The 18,411-nt window shown below is 40.7% G+C and overlaps 1 protein-coding gene across 1 annotated transcript in view; it reads left to right on the top strand.

Moving 5' to 3' along the window:
• SYNE1 (spectrin repeat containing nuclear envelope protein 1) overlaps positions 1–18,411 on the top strand; it is a 578,063-nt gene that overhangs the window by 517,075 nt on the left and 42,577 nt on the right. Inside the window, exons 121-122 of the mRNA XM_007943230.2 lie at positions 3,600–3,718; positions 10,813–10,975. Of these exons, the coding sequence (XP_007941421.2) occupies positions 3,600–3,718; positions 10,813–10,975 (282 nt within the window). The remainder of the gene's footprint in view (positions 1–3,599; positions 3,719–10,812; positions 10,976–18,411) is intronic.

Raw genomic sequence — 18,411 nt, 5'->3', positions numbered from 1 at the left:
CCCAAGTGAAAATTTGGTTACCCGTTAGCAGTCACTCCCCTTTTCTCCAGCCTTAGGCAACCACTAATCATTCACTTTCTATAAATTTACTTATTCTGGGCAGTTTCAATCCATGAAATCATGTAAGATGTGTCTTTTGTGACTGGTTGGTTATTTTTAATCTGTGTATTTATTATAATATCATTAAATGTTTCGTAGAAGTCAATAGAGTGGAAACAAATATACACATACTTCTCACTTACAAACTATCTTCGCATCTGACACTTAGCATTTACGACAATAGTGCAAAACCTACTCTCCACCTATTTTGCCCATTAATGGCGTATGTCTAGCAGTAATGAACATGAGGGGCAAGCGGGGAGTATTGCTGGTTGTGATGGTTAAAGTTCTGTGTCAGCTTGGCTGGGCCGTGATTCTCGGTGATTTGGCAGTTATGTAATGATAGAAATTGGCAGTTATGAATGTAATTTGACAGTTACGTGATACAGCCGTCATTCTCCATTTTATGATCTGATGTGGTCATCCTCTATTTTCATGTAACACTGATTTTCATATAACGACCTCATCTTTAGAACCTATGTCAATAAGTGAAGAGCAGGTGTAATTTTTAAAAATTACTGACTGCCTACTGAGCACAAAGTATTGGGCGTGTTATGATATAGCAGGAGTTGGCCAACTTTTCCTGTAAAGGACCAGATAATATATATTTTAGGCTTTGTGGGCCAAATGATCTCCTTGCAACCTGTCTGCTGTTTTAGCATGAAAGTGGCCATAAACAATATGTACACAAAAGAGTGTGACTATGTTCCAGTAAAATTTTATTTCCTGGAAACAGGCAATCAGTTATAGTTCGCTGACACCTGCTATAGGGATATAAAGAGGGAAAAGAAAATGGTCTCTTACCCAATAAACATAATAAAACAAGGACACAAATAATTCCTTGCCTCAAGGCCTTTTCCTCTCTACCATCTCTTGTGGCTCACTCTCCAGCCCCCACCTCCCCTGGCCAGCTCCTCGTGGTTCCCATGGCTCCAGATTAGATTAGATTCCTCTTCCTTGCTCAGTCGGCTTTCTGTACTCCTCCTTCATGGCATTTCCCTCAACAGTAATAAACATCTCGTGTAATCAGTTGTTTAAAGTCATTTTTCTCTACTAACATATAAGTGTGTCTATCTTGATCACCAGAGTCCCTGGGTGGTACGAACAGTTAAGTGCTCAACTCCAAACAGAAGGTTGGAGGCTTGCGTCCAACACAGGTGCCTTGGAAGACAGGCCTGGGGTCCTGCTTCCCAAAGATCACAGTCTGAAAAATCCCATGGAACACAGTTTGACCCTGCACACTTGGGATGGCCCTGAGTCAGTCTACTCAACAGCAGCTGGTTTTGGTGTCTGGATCACCAGGGTCATACTCATGACCTAATAGAGTCCTTTGCACATTTAATTACTTTAGTATTTGTTGATGTTTCTCAAGTCTGGGACGTAGGATGAAAGTACCACACACAGAAACTACAGTACGGGCTCAGGGCCCCAGTTGTCTGAGCCGTACCCTGTTTCTGCCTCACTAGCACACAGTGTTGGGCAAGTTCCTTACCTTCTTACTACTCCAGTGACCACACGTGAGAGGTAGGGATAAGAGTGCTTGCTAGCGCACAAGGTCATTAGGAGGATTTAATGAGATAGGGTACCACCTTAGCACAGTGAAATGTTCAGAAAAGTTCAGCTCTCATTTCCAGAGGAGTTTGGAGTCCCTGGGTAGTACAAGCAATTAATGCATTTGGCTGCTAACTGACTGGTTGGGGGTTCAGGTCTGTCTAGAGGCACCTCAAAAGAATGCCTTAGCAATCCACTTCGAACTAATCAGCCATTGAAAACCCCGTGGAGCACAGTTCTACTCTGACACATAGGGTCACTGTGAGTTGGAATCCAACTGGTGACATAGGTTGGCATGAGCTGCATATGCAGACAAGGATTGCTTCATGAGTGGTAGCCACTGCCACTGCCCTCAGAAGGTGTTTCGGTCTACTGGAAAAGTTCTGCCCCCATTGAAGGTCAAAGGAAACTTGAGTTTTTGGACTTAACGGTTTGTGTTACCTCAGTCATCAATTAAGAAAGTGTCTGTCCAGGATCAGGAATATGCTGGTACAGTTTGCATGGAATAGCATGCATGGAGGCCTGAGTCTGGTCCCATTCTGCTGTGTGATGTAGGGCTTGTCTCCTAACTTCTCTGAGCCCCAGCATCCTCATTTTCAAAATGCTCATTAAGATAACTGCCGTGTCTCCAATAGAACAATGTAGAAGGAAGGACCATGTATAAAATCTAAATCTAAAAATATACAAAATCTAAATAAACCAATCTCTTGTTCTTTCAGGTGGCTGCAGAGTGTCTCTTAGTATAAACAGGCTATGATTTATCCAGGATTTTTTCTATCGATAGATACTGATATATTGCCAGTTAAAATTTACTTACTTACAATATGTTGTTGTTGTTGTTATGTGCCGTCGAGTCGGTCACCCGCCTCAAAAACCCCCTCCTTGGGTTTCTGAGGCAGTATCACTATGGAAGTAGATTGCCTGGCCTTCCCTCCCGGGGAGGGGTGGGTGGGTTTAAACGGCCAGCCTTCTGGTTAGCAGTCAAGTGCTTTCAGCACTACGCTACCAGAGTTCCTTACAATATATTAGTATAGTCCAAAAAGGGAGTTTAAAAAGCCAGAAGTAGTCACATTTTAGTAATCTGCCAGTAATTAGTAACTTGGGGGTTATTTTCTTTAAATTTAAATTGTGAATTTAATATATGCTTAGTGCAGAAAATTAGAAACTCTTAAAATTCACAAAATTAAAAATAGCTACCTGAAATCTCACCAAATTAATAGATACTTTTTCATTATCTTCAACACACCCACAGGTACTTCTTATGCTAAAATGAACATGTCTTTTTTGTCACCTTACATCATTATTTTTAAAAAGGCAGAGGCGTCAAAATGTAAGGGGCAGATAATATTTATTTCTTCATTACCTTTTTGGCTCAGATGATCTTTTCAAAAAGTAAAGACCAATGGCTTTCCCCAGCATATCTTCTCCTTCCCACCTTTCCAACCGCCCTTAAAACTCCTCCTTATACCATGTAACTGGCACATTGACCGAAGGGAGAAAGAACGTGCTCCTTTTTCGCTAGTCCAGTTTGCTGTCCTCACGGAGATTGTGTCTCTTTGTTGGCACTTGGGTGATCTGTCCTTTTCAAATATCCTTCCCAGCTTCACAAACAACCTGCAAGCAAAGCTCCGTCCTTCCAAATGACAGTGTGTCTGAGGCTGGCTTTATTTTTGATCTCCTTCTTTCTTTAGACCTGAGCCTCCTCCTGGCAGATTATCCCAGGCCTCCTTCCCCTTCTTACACTCGTGGCCTACATTCCAGGAGACCAAGCCTGGCACATGTTAATGAATGTAGGTTTTATTTAGAAACATGACCACTTGTCACTGCTCAGTGTCATGTTATCAAGGCAGAGCCTACTCACATTTGTCTAGAGTGGACATTTTCATACTTCCATACTCCGACAAGGGGAACTCTCGTTCCCATGAGAGTGTTAGCCGTTTGCTCTGCAGAACCTGACTTTGGCGAGTGGGAGCTTCATGGTGGTGGCGAAGGAGCCGTGTGCTGTGAGGATGGCAGAGGACAGCTGTGTGGATGCAGATCTCCCGGACTGTAACTGCGATGTCACAAGGCAGGCATCTCCTTGGGTTTCTTGCACTGTGCATAGCTTTCCTGTGACGTGGGGGTTTGTAGGCTAGAGGCTGGAAGCTTTCATCCCTTATTACTTTGTGCCAATATTACGTGGAGATGATCAGTGTTTGAAGATTGTTGGCCATGGCCTCCAAGTAGTTATTAGTTGGTTTATTCCTCTTGTCCCCCTGCTGGGCATGTGAAGCTGTCTGAGAAGGTTAATGGATTTTGTTATTGCTTGGTATTACAGTTGCCTCTTGACTATATGAGTCATGCAAGGGGTATGGTTACAGTAGAAAGACTGAGACACAGGACAGAAAGTCAGAAGGATATGCAGTCTGTCCATCATCTGACGCTGATGGTCAGGCTTCTGGCGGAACGGAAGCCCACCTCTGCCAGCTCACAGCTTTGGAGCTGAAAGCTGCCCTGGTTAAATAAACATCTACTCAGGTTATCAGGGCCTTGGAGGATTCCCTCTTTATTTGTGTATGACAAAGTTGCTTTTGTTTGTGTTTATCAGTAGGTTTTGGTTACTGACTAGTATCCCACATTTAAAATATAAGTCCAAAATGTACACATTTATGTTGAAAATAATAAGTCAGTGATTTGGACAAATATTAATTTCATGATATTTTACAAGTAGGGTAATAATGTGACAGAGGTTTTCATTTTTCATTTTCAATAGTATCATCTCCCAAATAAATTCCTCTAGGTGAATAGGTTTATGAATGATATTCTTCTGGGTTTATTATATTTAGAATTTGAATTTATTTTTGTTTTATTTTATGGAGCTATTAAATGAGTGGGAGTAAAAGTAGTGAACATTATTTGTATGGATAAATATAGACATATAACTATAGATATGTGTGTGTATGTATTTGACAATGTTAAAAAACAAAACAAGATAACTGGATTTAAGTAGAATTCTTCTCAAGGAAGGTCACGTGCATGTGATTCACATTGACTTTGACATGAGGCATGGTGTTACTGTTGTTAGGTGCTGTCAAGTTAGTTCCTACTCATAGTGACCCTACATACAGCAGGAGAAATGAACTGCAGGAACTTACAGATTTATCAAGCTTGCTAAATTTATCAGGCATCCAGGCTTATAATTCAAAATAGAAGCTTACATGTGACCTCTGTAAGCATCTGTTTTGAATAATAATCTTGGCTGCTACCAAAAGGAATGGCGCTCAAACTTCTTATGCCAATAAGTAAATGCAAATATTGTGACACTTTACCCAAGGATTTCTTTTTTAAAATAATGGAAAAAACAAAGGGGATCTCCCTTAAAAAAAAAAAAAAAATGCCCTCTGTCCTGCCCATCCCAGGTTTAATTAGTTTCAGAAAAGTGTATGGAGGTTTTGCTAACTATTTCCCCCCAGTTCACATCAGCTCCTCCTACACACACACACACACACACACACACACATACGTACCACATCTTGCTATTTGTTCTAAAATACACTTTTAAGAAAAATGAATAAGGAGAACCACTTAAATGTTCACCCTACTGACTTCACTAGGTTTATATGTTAGTTTGAAAGAGGAATTTGTCCCTAATGGACTGTATGAATAAGCATTTCCATGTCACGATGCCCTTGACATATTGCACACTAGCTGCTCCGACGATCAGAACTTGTTCAATATTATACAGGATACTGAAACCTGCAGTTCATTTGGCAAGTGTAGACAGTATCCAGTGAGACCATGTTTATGTGCATTCCTTCGCGCTTTGGACCTTCGGATCATATTTGCAAGTAATTGAACTAAGACAATGAATGAATTTTAGTAGTTGACAAGCAGACCATTTGCAAATGTTGGACATAGAAGAGAAACTTAAGTGCACATTTAATACCAGATAAAAGAGTTCCATACAAAACTTCCATGATGTTATGCTATAAAATCCAAAGAAGCTCTAGTGGGACAGTGTTTAAACACTTGGCTGCTGACTAGAAGGTTGACAGTTCAAACCCATGCAGCAGTTCCATGGGAGAAAGGCCAGACAATCTGTTCCTTAAAGATTACAGCCGAGATAATCCTATGGAGCAGTTCCACTACACCACAGAGGGTCTCTGAGAGTCAGAATTGACTTGACAGCACCCAAAATCAACAAGTAAAATCTCATCCCAAAGGCAAGGTCAGTATTCATATCCTACCAGATCTGAAGGCAGGAGGCTGGCCGAGGAGAAGAGGCGGTTGAGAGGACATTCTTACAGGGACCAAACCAGGACAGACATCTCAGTGTTCCACTGGGTTTATTGGTTGTAGACTGTCCTTTCAGCCTGGGCAATAGAGCAGTATGTTAAATGCCACGCCCCTGCTATGGTCATTGCTAAAATGTTCTTCCTTCCTTTGTACCTTGTAGCCATTTAAAAGGACCATTCATTAACTGAAACCCAAGTAAACATTGTACTATATATGAGAGAAATGTGAGTGGGTTGCATGTAAAATTTCTTGGAAATATTTTTCAAGACCAATGTCTTAAAATGCCCTGGGGACAAAGTACAATTTGTATTTTTAAAGCTAATTAGGGAAGTCTTATCTGGAATGGAATTACGAATCATGATAAATCTCTGCAACATCATGTTTTCTGGTCCCTATCAATATTAATATAATTTTTAAAGCACATATTTTTCCAAGAAATATGTGGTAGTAAGCCTGAGTCCTTTACAGACTGAAAGTGTTGTTGAGCTATACCCACTGCCATCAAGTTGATTCCGACTCACAGCCACCCTATAGGAGTGAATAGAACTTCCCCCATAGGGTTTCCAAGGCTGTAAATCTTTACAAAAGCAGACTGCTTCATCTTTCTCCCACAGACTAGCTGGTGGGTTTGAACTGCTAACCTTTCAGTTAGCAGCTGAGTACTTTAACAACTATACCACCAGGGTTCTCTCCCTATTCAACTGTTACTACTACTCTCTATCCACCATCAGTCGATTCTGATTCATAGCAACCCTGTAGGACAAAGTAGAACTGCCCCATGGGGTTTCTAAGGCTGTAAATCTTTACAGAGCAGACTGCCTTGTCTTTCTCCCACAGAGCAGCTAGTGAGTTTGAACCACTGACCTTGTGGTTAGTAGCCAAATGCTATAAGCACTACACCACTAGAAGCCCTATCAAATATAGGTATTATTAATTATACTTAATCAAATATTGGTATTACTATTAATAATAATTCAGAGAAAATCCTTTTAAAACATTTGTATGACAAAGAGGAAAAGTTAATATGTCATCAGATGTCTAGACTTTCATTGGAAAGAGAAACGTTAATTTATTGAAATTAAAATAGAAGTACTCATCATTTTAAGCAACTAAAGATATAGATATTTCAGAATACTTCGATGATAAGACCTTTTTTTTCGACCAGTGGCTCTTAACCAGAGAAACAGTTCAAAACCATCTGGGGAGGGGTCAAGAAAAGAGCTAGCACCTGTTCCAACTTACCTACAAATTCTTAAAGGCAGAGCAACATATCTCTTGTAACCTGGTGACTGCCTGTACCACGAATGTAATGATTTAAAATAACACCTACTTATGAGCTCACAGTTCTGTAGGTCAGATGTTTGGATATGATATAACTGATGTATGCAATTCCTATTTAGTCTTACTTGACTGCAAGAAGAGGCTTGAAGCCTCTTCAATGATTTAAAAGCTGTAATTGCAGCAAGTGAAGGTGATTAGGATGAAGAATTTGTCGTGTGTAGGGGTTGGTTCAGTCGTTTCAAAGTAAGGACAAATTTACATAACATTAAAGGCCAGGTATGAGTTGTCTGTAATTTGGAAGTTGGACCTTCTTAACCTGGGGACTTATTGTTTCACATTTCTAGAATATTAAAGAGTTGTGTTGCTTTTGACATTTTTTCAAGCAGATACCTCTTGGTATCTGCTTGGTCTAAGTTGACACCCTAGGAGATTGATGTGTTTGCTGTTCACTTGTATTAATGAGGTGAGCAACCTGAGGTCTTGGCTCGCCCACATTGAAGCAGAGCTGGCCAAGCTGATTGTCTATGATTCCTGTGACTCAGAAGAGATCCAGAAAAAGCTTAGTGAGCAGCAGGTAAGACTTAAAAATAACTAAAGGAAAGTTCACAGGCCCTGCAATGCTTGTCCTCCAGGCCAGGATGGGGGGGTACATATGGATGCTGAATGGGGATGGAAGACAGGAGTGGGGAGAAGCAGAGGCCTTAGCTCAGGACGTGTTTGGGGCAAATGGGTTTCATGTCACTGCATGGAAGCTGACTCTTACACCATCATAGGGTTAGTATATTTCCGGAACCAAAAGACAAGACTGTTGCTCTGAAAGCAGAATTGAATTTTACATCAGGGCTGTACCAAAAATCACTGATTGTATATTTATGTTCTCTATGACTTTTGCTTGTAGAGCAATCAGTATATACCCAGCCATGTCAACAGGAGGGTCTCAATAGTAGATTTTTGCTATTTTTAACAATAATAATAGAGTTGAGAAACACTACCAGCTTCCCTCCTACACTCCTACTCAAACCCTGCTAACACTGGTGAAATTTCTTTCCAAAAGTAATTTATCCCTGCTCTTTTCTCCTTGGCCCCACCTCCTCTGTATCCTCTTTCCATCATCTTCAGTCATCCACAGTTTCCTCTTTTTGCTTCCATCTTTGGCCTCTTCTCATGGGAGAGGAATTATTCTGTCTAAAAACATTCTAAGGCTGTCCCATAAGACAAAAACAAACACAAAATCAACTTTTCTTTGAAGCCAGCAGCTCTAAATCGTATTTCCTCACCTTCATTGACAGCTTTCCTACAGTAACTACATTTCCTCTCCGTAAACGCAGCCCAGCCCGGAGCCTTCTGCTTGCGCTCCGACTGCAGTGTCCTTCAGAGATGACCAGATCTCGAGCACTCTTTTCAGGCCTCATCATTCTACACTGCTCTGCATCTGACAGGGTGAACTGGCGTTCCCCAAATTTACCATTCCTAAGTATCACCAGGAGTGCTTACTAAAAATGCAAATTCCCTTGGCCATACCCCCAGAGATTCTGAGTCAGTAGGACCTGGATGTGGTCCAGGAAGCTGCAGTTATGGGAAGCAAACCAGGTGAATCTGATGCAGGTGGTCTTCAGATCACACTTTTGACCAACATGACATCCTTCTAGAAACCCTCCTGCTGCCTTTAATCCTATCTGCACTTTCCTGGTTCTCTTCTTTGCCTTCTGATTATATTTTCTTAGTCTGTGATTCTTCCTTCTTTACAAGTTTTTTGAAAGTCATTCTTTTTAGTCTATACCTTCTCAAGATGAACTCATTCACTCATGGGGCTTCAACTCTATGCTGACAATGCCTAAAGCAATGTTATAAACTCCTACCTCTCTTCTGGACCTTAGAACTACGTTTCCAACTAACTGCTGTACATTTCTTCTGGTCCCTCAGATGCATACTGTCCCAAATTTAATGTGGCATTAATCGTAAGAACCTGCTCTCCATCCTTTAGACTCTAAATCAGGATCATCCTTGTAGCCACTGGGCTAGAAACCACATCATTTTTAAATCTTTACCATTCCTCTTGCTAATCTTATCATTCTTCTGCTAATAAATCTTGACAAGGCTCCTATTTATCTTTAAAACAGAATGCAAACTCATTATCATGTCACTGGAGATCTTTATAATCTTTCCCACCTACCCCCAGTCTTATCTCTCATCACTTCTCTCTTCCAGCCTCACACTCCCACCCTTGCCAACACTACCACATTATTTGTCCTCAAGTTCTCAGGTTTTCTTGTTTCCTAGGTTGGAAATGTTCTCTTTGGCTTGCATCCACCAATCAAGATGCAGTTCAAGTGTCATTTCCTCATTTCACCTCTTTTATTAAAGTCCAGCCTGCCTAAGGAGCCAGGATGGTGCTTTACTCATCATTGTATTCCCATCACTGCATGACATCATCCTAGCACAATAAACATTTGTAGAAAGAATCAAGAAATGGAGTGGTTAATGTGGTGAATGAATGAGGCATTACCTGAAATAATTACCTGAAAAAATTACCACTTATTTCTTAGCCAGTGACTCAGTTCATGTCTTTAGTTTAGTTCTTACCATACTGTATTAACTTTCATTGTCCGCATGTTCAGATTTCCGATCAGATTGTGCATTTCAATCAATCAAGTCTTATTTATCTTTGTCTTCCTAGCAGCTTACAGTTAAGACAATTTCATATATGATTATTAGATAAATGACAGTCTTAAGAAATTGATTTTTCCTGCTTCTTGGAAAGAATGGGAATTTAAAAAAGAAAGCATGTTATGCAGTGAAGACTGCACTGAACTAGCTTTAGAGATGGAAGGCTGCATAGTGTATCTTTATATCTGCCCTGTGTCTCTTACAATCTAACTAGTGCTCAGTGACCTTTAACATGATTAGGACATGTAACAAATCACAGACAGTTTATCTGGAATGTGTTGTTTTATTTTAACCCACAAGCATGCTGAGATTATATTTGGTCAATATCAGAACTGTGGATATGTAGTAAGTTTGGTGAAAGGCAGTGGAAAGAACTAAAATTTTCATTTCCCAGGTATTCCTCATAAGAAAAATAAATTGTGTTGTTGTGGGATTAGCAATTCTTTAGTGAGCTCTGGTGGCATAGTGCCTAAGCATTTGACTGCTAACCAGAAGGCTGGTGGTTCAAACCCATTAGCCACTCCTTGAAAGGAAGATTGGGCAGTCTACTTCCATAGTGATACTGCCTCAGAAACCCAAGGAAGGGTCGCTATGTGTCGACGGCAGTGAGTGAGTGAGTTGGTGACAATCAGATTTCTGTCAATGTTACATTATTACAACTTTGTTGATTATAGTAATAGCTCATATTTGTTTGAATGTTTCCCATGTACTGGCAACTCTTCATGATTCAACTCATTTACATCTTACACGTACTCTTACTTTATCCCTATTTCATAGATAAGGAAATAGGAACAGGAAGGTAGGGTAACCTGCCCGAAGTCACACAGGCATTAAGTGGCTGAATGGACCAGCACAATTAGACTTTAGGAGCAGTGCTTCACCTTTGGTCGTGAGTGAAGCCTCTCACTGAAGCAGCATGTGTCCCTTTCCCTCCCACAGGGTGAAGAAGTTGAAGGAGACCCTGGTGGCCGTGCAGCAGCTAGATAAGAATATGAGCAACCTGAGGTCTTGGCTCGCCCACATTGAAGCAGAGCTGGCCAAGCCAATTGTCTATGATTCCTGTGACTCGGAAGAGATCCAGAAAAAGCTTGGTGAGCAGCAGGTAAGACTTAAAAAAATAACTAAAGGAAAGTTCACAGGCCCTGCAATTTGGCCAGGATGGGGGGGGGGTACATGGGGATGCTGAATGAGGATGGAAGACAGGAGCAGGGAGAAGCAGAGGTTTTAGCTCAGCAGGTGTTTGGGGCAAATAGGTTTCATGTCACTGCACAGAAGCTGACTCTTGTGCCATCATAGGGTATCACTGGCCCACCAGGAAGCTGTTCTCAGACTGTAAGTATAATTGAACTGCAGTAATGTACCAAACAGTGCTGATATTTTTGTTTGTGAGTCATTGGCCCTTAGATATAGAAAGAAGTCTTTTTCCTGTGTATAGTTGTTCTGGTTCCCTAGTGCCACTCTGACAAGAAAATACCACAAATGGGAGAGCCTTAATAAATAGGAGTTTATTCTCTTACAGTTTGGAGGTGTTAAGTCCAAGTTCAAAGTGCCAGGCTCTAGGGGCTGGGTGAAAGCCCCTCAACCTTGGGGTCCAGCTCTGCCTCCTGCTCCTGGCCCACTGGAGCTAGAGGCGTTTCTTCACTCAGACAGCTGCTGGCTGCTGAGGTCACAAGCCCAAGGTTGACAAATAAAATGGCACAGTCCCGATGTTACCAAACCACACAGCAGGCCATTAATTCAAGTCCATTGTAAGTCCCAAGTTTGGCAGAGCATGGCAGGCTGCTAACAACGACACAGCTACATGCAGGGTCCAAGCATGCCATAGGCTAGAGACCATTCCCAAGGCTTCTCCTTATATACAGGAAGCAGACCACATCCCAAAGGCAGCTTACTCAGCTGCATATGGTAGATCTCACCATGGAATTGATTGCCAGTCTCATCATGGGGAATAACTACCACCAGCTGCCCAGCCACTCAACCAGGCCCAGCCAAGTTGGCACACAAATTTATCTACCACAATAGTGTTTGGAGAAAGATGATAGTACGTAGTTAGAGTTTTTAGAGTCTGAAAATATTTTGCTTTGCAAAGATGATTGCATAAATCGTAGAAAAGACATTTTAAGTTTACTCTCATGTATGTAGCAAAGACAACATATCTCACTGGCATGCAACACTCAACCCCAAAAAGTAAAAGGGGTTGACCTTGAAAACTCCATAGACACAATATTCACCTCCTCCATTCATTAATTCTTACTAAATATGTCAGACTCCAGTTGTCAGTAATTGTAGTTGTTAGGTGTTATCAAGTCAATTCCGATTTATATCAACCCCATGTGCAACAGAACGAAATACTGCCTGATGCTTCATCATGGTCACAATCACTGTTATGTTTGAGCCAATTGTTACAAACACTATGTCAACTCATTTCATTGGGAGTCTTCCTCTTTTTCACTGACCCTCTACCAAGCATGATGTCTTCTCTAGGGACAGGTCCCTTCTGATAACTTATCCAAAGTACATGAGATGAAGTCTCACCATCCTCTCTTCTGAGGAGCATGCTTGCTGTACTTCTTCCAAGACAGATTTGTTTGTTCTCCTGGCTTATTGTTGTTATTGTTATGTGCTGTCAAGTTGTCTTCAACTCATAGTGACCTTATGCACAACAGAATGAAACACTGCCCAGTCCTGTGTCAGCCTCACAGTCCCTACTATACCTGAGCCCACTGCTGCAGCCATCATGTCACTACATCTTGTTGAGGGCCTTCCCCTCTTTCACTGACCATCCACTTTACCAAGCATGACATCCTTCTCCAGAGGATGGTCCCTTCTGACAACATGACAAAAGTGGTGAGACGAAGTCTAGCCATCCTCACTTCCAAGGAGCATTTAAGCTGCACTTCTTCCAGGACAGATGTGTTAGTTCTTTTAGCAGTCTGTGGCACTTTCAGCATTCCTCGCCTACACCACAACTCAAAAGCTTGTCCAATCTTCCTTATTCATTGTCCAGCTCTCACATGCTCATGAGGCAACTGAAAATACCATGGCTTGGGTTGGGTGCACTTAGTCTTCAAGGAGATATCTTTGCTCTTCAGTGCCTGAAAGAGGTCTTTTGCAACAGATTTGCCCAATGTGATACATCTTTTGATGTCTTAACTGCTACTTCCATTGGCATTGATTGTAAAATCAAGTAATATGAAGTCTTTGACAACTTCAGTCTTTTCTCCATCTATCATGATGCCACTTATTGGTCCAGTTGTGAGGATTTTTGCTATCTTTATGTTAAGGTGTAATCCATACTGTAGTAATCCATACTCTAATTTTCATCAGTAAGGGCTCTAAGTCATCCTCACTTTCAACAAGCAATGTTGTTTCATCTGCATATTGCAGATTGTTAATAAGCCTTCTTCCAATCCTGATGTCACGTTCTTCTTCATATAGTCCAGCTTCTCAGATTATTTGCTCAGCATACAGATTGAATAAGTATGGTGAAAGGATACAACCCTGACACACTCCCTTCCTGATTTTAAACCATGTTTGAATGACAGCCCCTTGTCTATGTACAGGTTCCTCATCAATATAATTAAGTGTTCTGGAATTGCCATTCTTCTCAATGTCATCCACAGTTTGTTATGATCCACACAATTGAATGCCTTTGCATAGTCAATAAAACACAAGTAAACATCTTTCTGATATTCTTTGCTTTGAGCCAAGATCCATCTGACATCAGCTATTATGTCCCTTGCTCCACATCCCCTTCTGAATCCAGCTTGCATTTCTGAAAGTTCTCTGTCAATATACTGCTACAACCATTTTTGAATTATCTTCAGTAATATTTTACTTGCATATGATATCAATGATACTGTTCAATTATTTCCACATTTTGTGGGATTGCCTTTCTTTGGAATGATACAAATATGGATCTTTTCCAGTCAGTTGGCCAGGTAGCTGTCTTCCAAATCTCTTGGCATAACTAAGTGAGTGCCTCCACTCATCCATTTGTTGAGACATCTCAGTGGGTATTCCATCAATTCCCAGAGCCTTGTTTTTCTCCAATTCCTTTAGTGCAGCTTTGACTTCTTCCTTCAGTATCATTGGTTCTTGATCATATGCTACCTCCTGAAATGGATGATCATCTACCAGTTCTTTTTGGTACAGTGATTCTGTGTATTCCAGCCATCTTCTTTTGATGTTTCCTGAATCATTCAACATATTGCCCATGGAATCTTTCAGTATTGCAATTTGAGGCTTCCATTTTTTCCTCAGTTCTTTCAGCTTGAGAAATGTCAAGCATATTCTTCCCTTTTGGTTTTCTAACTCCAGGTCTTTGCAAGTTTCATTATAATAATTGACTTTGTCTTCTCAAGCTGCTCCATGAAATCTTCTGTTCAGCTCTTTTATCTTGTCATTTCTTCCCTTTGCTTTAGCTATTCTCCATTCAAGAGCAAGTTTCAGTCTCTTCTGACATCCATTTTGATCTTTTCTTTCTTTCCTATCTTTTTAATGACCTTTTGCTTTCTTCATGTATGATATTCTTGATGTCATCCCACAATTCCTCTGATTTTCAGCCATTGGTGTTCAGTGCATCAAATCTATTCTTTAGATGGTTTCTAGATTCAGGAGGGATATAATCAAGGTCATATTTTGGCTCTCATGGACTTCTTTTAATTGTCTTCAGTTTCAACTTGAAGTTGCATATGAGCAGTTGATGGTCTATCCCACAATCAACTCCTGGCCTCATTTTAGCTAAAGATATTGAGTTTTTCCATTGCCTCTTGCCACAGATACAGTCAATCTGAATCCTGTGTACTCTGGCTGGTGAAGTCTACATGTATAGCTGTCATTTGTTTTGTTGAAAAAAGGTATTTGCAATGAATAAGTCATTGGTCTTGCAAAATTCTATCATGCGATTTCCAATGTCATTTCTATCACCAAGACCATATTTTCCAGCTACCAGTGATTATTCTTTGTTTCCAACTTTTGCATTGCAGTCACCATTGATAATTAACACATCTTGAGTACATGTTTGGTTGATTTCAGACTGCAGAAGTTGGTAAAAATCTTCAATTTCCTCATCCTTTGCTTTGGTGGTTGGTGCGTAAATTTGAATAATAGTAATATTAACTGGTCTTTCTCATGTTGTTGTTGTTGTATGCTGTCAAGTCGGCCCCGACTCATAGCGACCCCTCCTTGGGTTTCTGAGACAGTGTCACTACGGAAATAGGATTGCCCAACCTTCCTTCCGAGGAGTGGTCTTTCTCATAGGTGTATGGATATTATCCTATCACTGACAACATTATACTTCAGGGTAGATCTTGAAACATTCTTTGTAATGATGAATGCCATGCCATTCCTCTTCAATTTGTCATTCCCAGCATAATAGATCATATGATTGTCTGAGGCAAAATGCCCAAAACTAGTCCATTTCAACTCAACAACTAGGGTGTCAATCTTTTTTCATTCCATTTCATTTTTGACAACTTCCAGTTTTCCTAGATTCATACTTGGTACATTCCGTGTTCCAATTGTTAATGGATATTTGCAGCTGTTTCTTCTTGAGTTGTGCCACATCAGCAAAAGGAGGTCTTGAAAGCTTTACTCCATCCACATCATTAAGGTCAGCTCTATTCTGAGGAAGAAGCTCTTTCCATATTTTGAATGCCTTCTGTCCTGAGGGGCTCATCTTCTGGCACTATATCAGATAATGTTTCAGGGCCATTTTTCAGTGATTTATCGGTGTTTCACAACTATTCATAAGGTTTTCCCTGGCCAATTCTTTGAGAAGTGGATGGCCTCTTCCATCTTCCAAGTCTGTCTTAGTCTGGAAGCTCCACTGAAACCTGTCCACCATGGGTGACCCAGTTGGCATTTGAAACACCAGTGGCATAGCCTCCAGCCTCACAGCAACACACAAGCCACCACAGGATGACAAACTGACAGATGAGTTCGTCTCCCTTAGCTGTTCCAAACTGCTCCACTCCTGCTTTCTGGCCTTCTTTACCTGTTCTGACTCTCCAAAAGGCATCTGCTGCTACTTCCCAGCCTTCCCCTACCAGTTCCAGCCCTCCAAAAAACCGTCTGCCACTTCTTCTGGCAGTCCATGGTATACTCAGTATTTTTCACCAACATCATAATTGAGATGATTGAAAATACCATTGTCAATAATAAGCATCACCAAAATTCTAAGGTGAATTCTTGTTACTCCTTGACTTTAGATTGTCCTTGAAAATTTCATCTAGACTACGGTTGCTTCCATTATAATGCAATCATGATAGCCAATTTGCTTCGCTTAGAAATCATGGACTTTCATAAAATGCAAACAGCACCTGTTTTAAAATTTCATGAAAGAATTATAAGGCCAAAAATAAATAAATAAATGAAATAGCTTATGTACTTACTTTATTTTTTAGACTGTTTAAACTAATGAGAGTGGATATTAAAATGTAGTTAGTTTTGTTGTTGTTCTTCTTGGTACTTAAAGGGCCATTTCTTAAAAAAAAAAAAATTCTCCGGACGTTTTTCAATTTTTATAAGATTTATTTTACTAGAAAATTTGCTAATTGACTTTCTGGTACTTGAAATTCTGATTGAACTGTGGAAGTTATTTTTGGCCTCCAGCTTCCCCAAATTATTCTGGAAAACATGATTCCTGCCAGTCATGAGTTAAAATGCCAGTGACCAGTGTTGTTGAGAAAATCCACAACAGCAAATATATGGTTAAATATGGCAAGGTGTTCTTATGCATTTGCAGCTCCACTTACTACTAAAGCCCCACTAAAATGATAATAAAGAGGGGGCTGATAAAACCTCAGATGGGAAGAGAACAGAAGAGCAGAAGACAGATGACACTTCTAGCAGAATTGTGGGAGACAGAAGGTGGATGGAGTAGTGATGGTTTTAGCAGAAAGGAGGATGGTGGAAGCTTACTCACGCCACAGAACTGCAAGAAGTTCAAGAACTGGAACTCAGGTAAAGCTGAAAGTTGGATTGTCTGCAGTTCTATGAAACAGAAGCTTGCTTGAAAGTCTGAATAAGGATTGGTGGTTAGACCTACAGAAAGGAGCCCTGGTGGTACAATGATTAAGCCCTTGGCTGTTAACCTAAAGGTCAGAGATTCAAAGCTACCATCCTCTCTGTGGGAGAAAAGACCTGGTTGTCTGCTCCTGTAAAAATTATAGCCTAGGAAACCTTATGGGCAGTTGTACTTTGTCATATAGAGTCACTATGAATCTGCATCAACTCAGTGGCATACAATAACAACAAAATAAACATAGCTGCAGAAAGGAGTCCTGGTGGCACAATGGTTAAGCACTTGGCTGCTAACCCAGAGGTTGGTGGTTCAAACCCACCCAGACACTCCATGGAAGAAAGGCCTGGTGATCTTCTCCCAGAGATTATAGCCTGTAAAACCCTCTGGGGCAGTTCTACTCTGTCACTTGGAGTCACTAGAAGTCAAAATCGACTTGATGGCACCCAATAACAAGACCTGCAAATCCTCTCCCAAGCTCACAGAGCCAGGCAACTCTGTCTCATTCACTCTAGAAGACCAGAAAATTACTCTCTAGAGAAGGGAAACCAGAGGAACTTTGGGTTTGGAGATGCAGGATGCAGCTGAGGCTGGACAACTATATTGAAACTAAGGAGATTAAGTGAAAGGCTCTGTGCCAAATGACGTGACTCCCACCTGTCTCCTCCAGGGAGAGTCTCACAAAGCCGCTATTCAAGCTTATACCCCCACAGGACATTGGAAGGGTTGTCTCTGGAGAAACTGACCAGAAAAAGAGAAAAGAACTTCAGTAGTGATATTAAGGAGGCCCTGAGTGGTGCAAAAGATTACTGGGCTCATACATCCACCCAAAGTGCTGTGGGAGAAAGGCTGATGCTCTTCCTCTGAAAGGTCACAGCCATTGAAGGCTCGGTGGAGCGCAGTTTTACTCTGACACCCAGGGGATCACCATGAGTTGAATCGACATTAACAGCAACTGTTTTGTTTCTTTGGGTTTTTATCATTATTATTATTTGTTTTATCATGTAAACAATAAATATTGTTCTAGCTATAAACTGTGCCTTGGCAGGAAGATGGGGCAATCTACTTCCATAGTGATACTGCCTTGGAAACCCAAGGAGTGTTCGCTATGAGTGGGGTCTGACTTGATGGCACATAACAACAACAACAACAACAACAACATAAACTGTGCTCTGACAGTAATTGGAACCCAGAGAGCTAGAAGAAGGAATAAACCATTCTCTACTATAGTAAGATTCCATAATGTCTAAAATGCAAAAATCCAGAATAGCAATATAAACATGGATGGATTACATGCCAACATAAAGAAAACAAACATCCTCATACCTGGACCAATAAGCAACATCATAGTAAGTGGAGAAAAGATTGAAGTTGTCAAGGATTTCATTTTACTTGGATCCACAATCAATGCCTAAGGAAACAACAGTCAAAAAATTAAATGAGATATTGCATTGATCAAATTTACTGCAAAAGATTACTTTAAAATGTTAAAGAATAAAGAGGTCACTTTAAAG

This window comes from Orycteropus afer, unplaced genomic scaffold, assembly GCF_000298275.1.
Source record: "Orycteropus afer afer isolate SDZICR_OR568_19922 unplaced genomic scaffold, OryAfe1.0 scaffold00101, whole genome shotgun sequence".
Taxonomy (NCBI): Eukaryota; Metazoa; Chordata; class Mammalia; order Tubulidentata; family Orycteropodidae; genus Orycteropus; species Orycteropus afer.
Note: the sequence above shows the minus strand (reverse complement) of the source record. Positions and strands in the feature narration are given on the sequence as shown.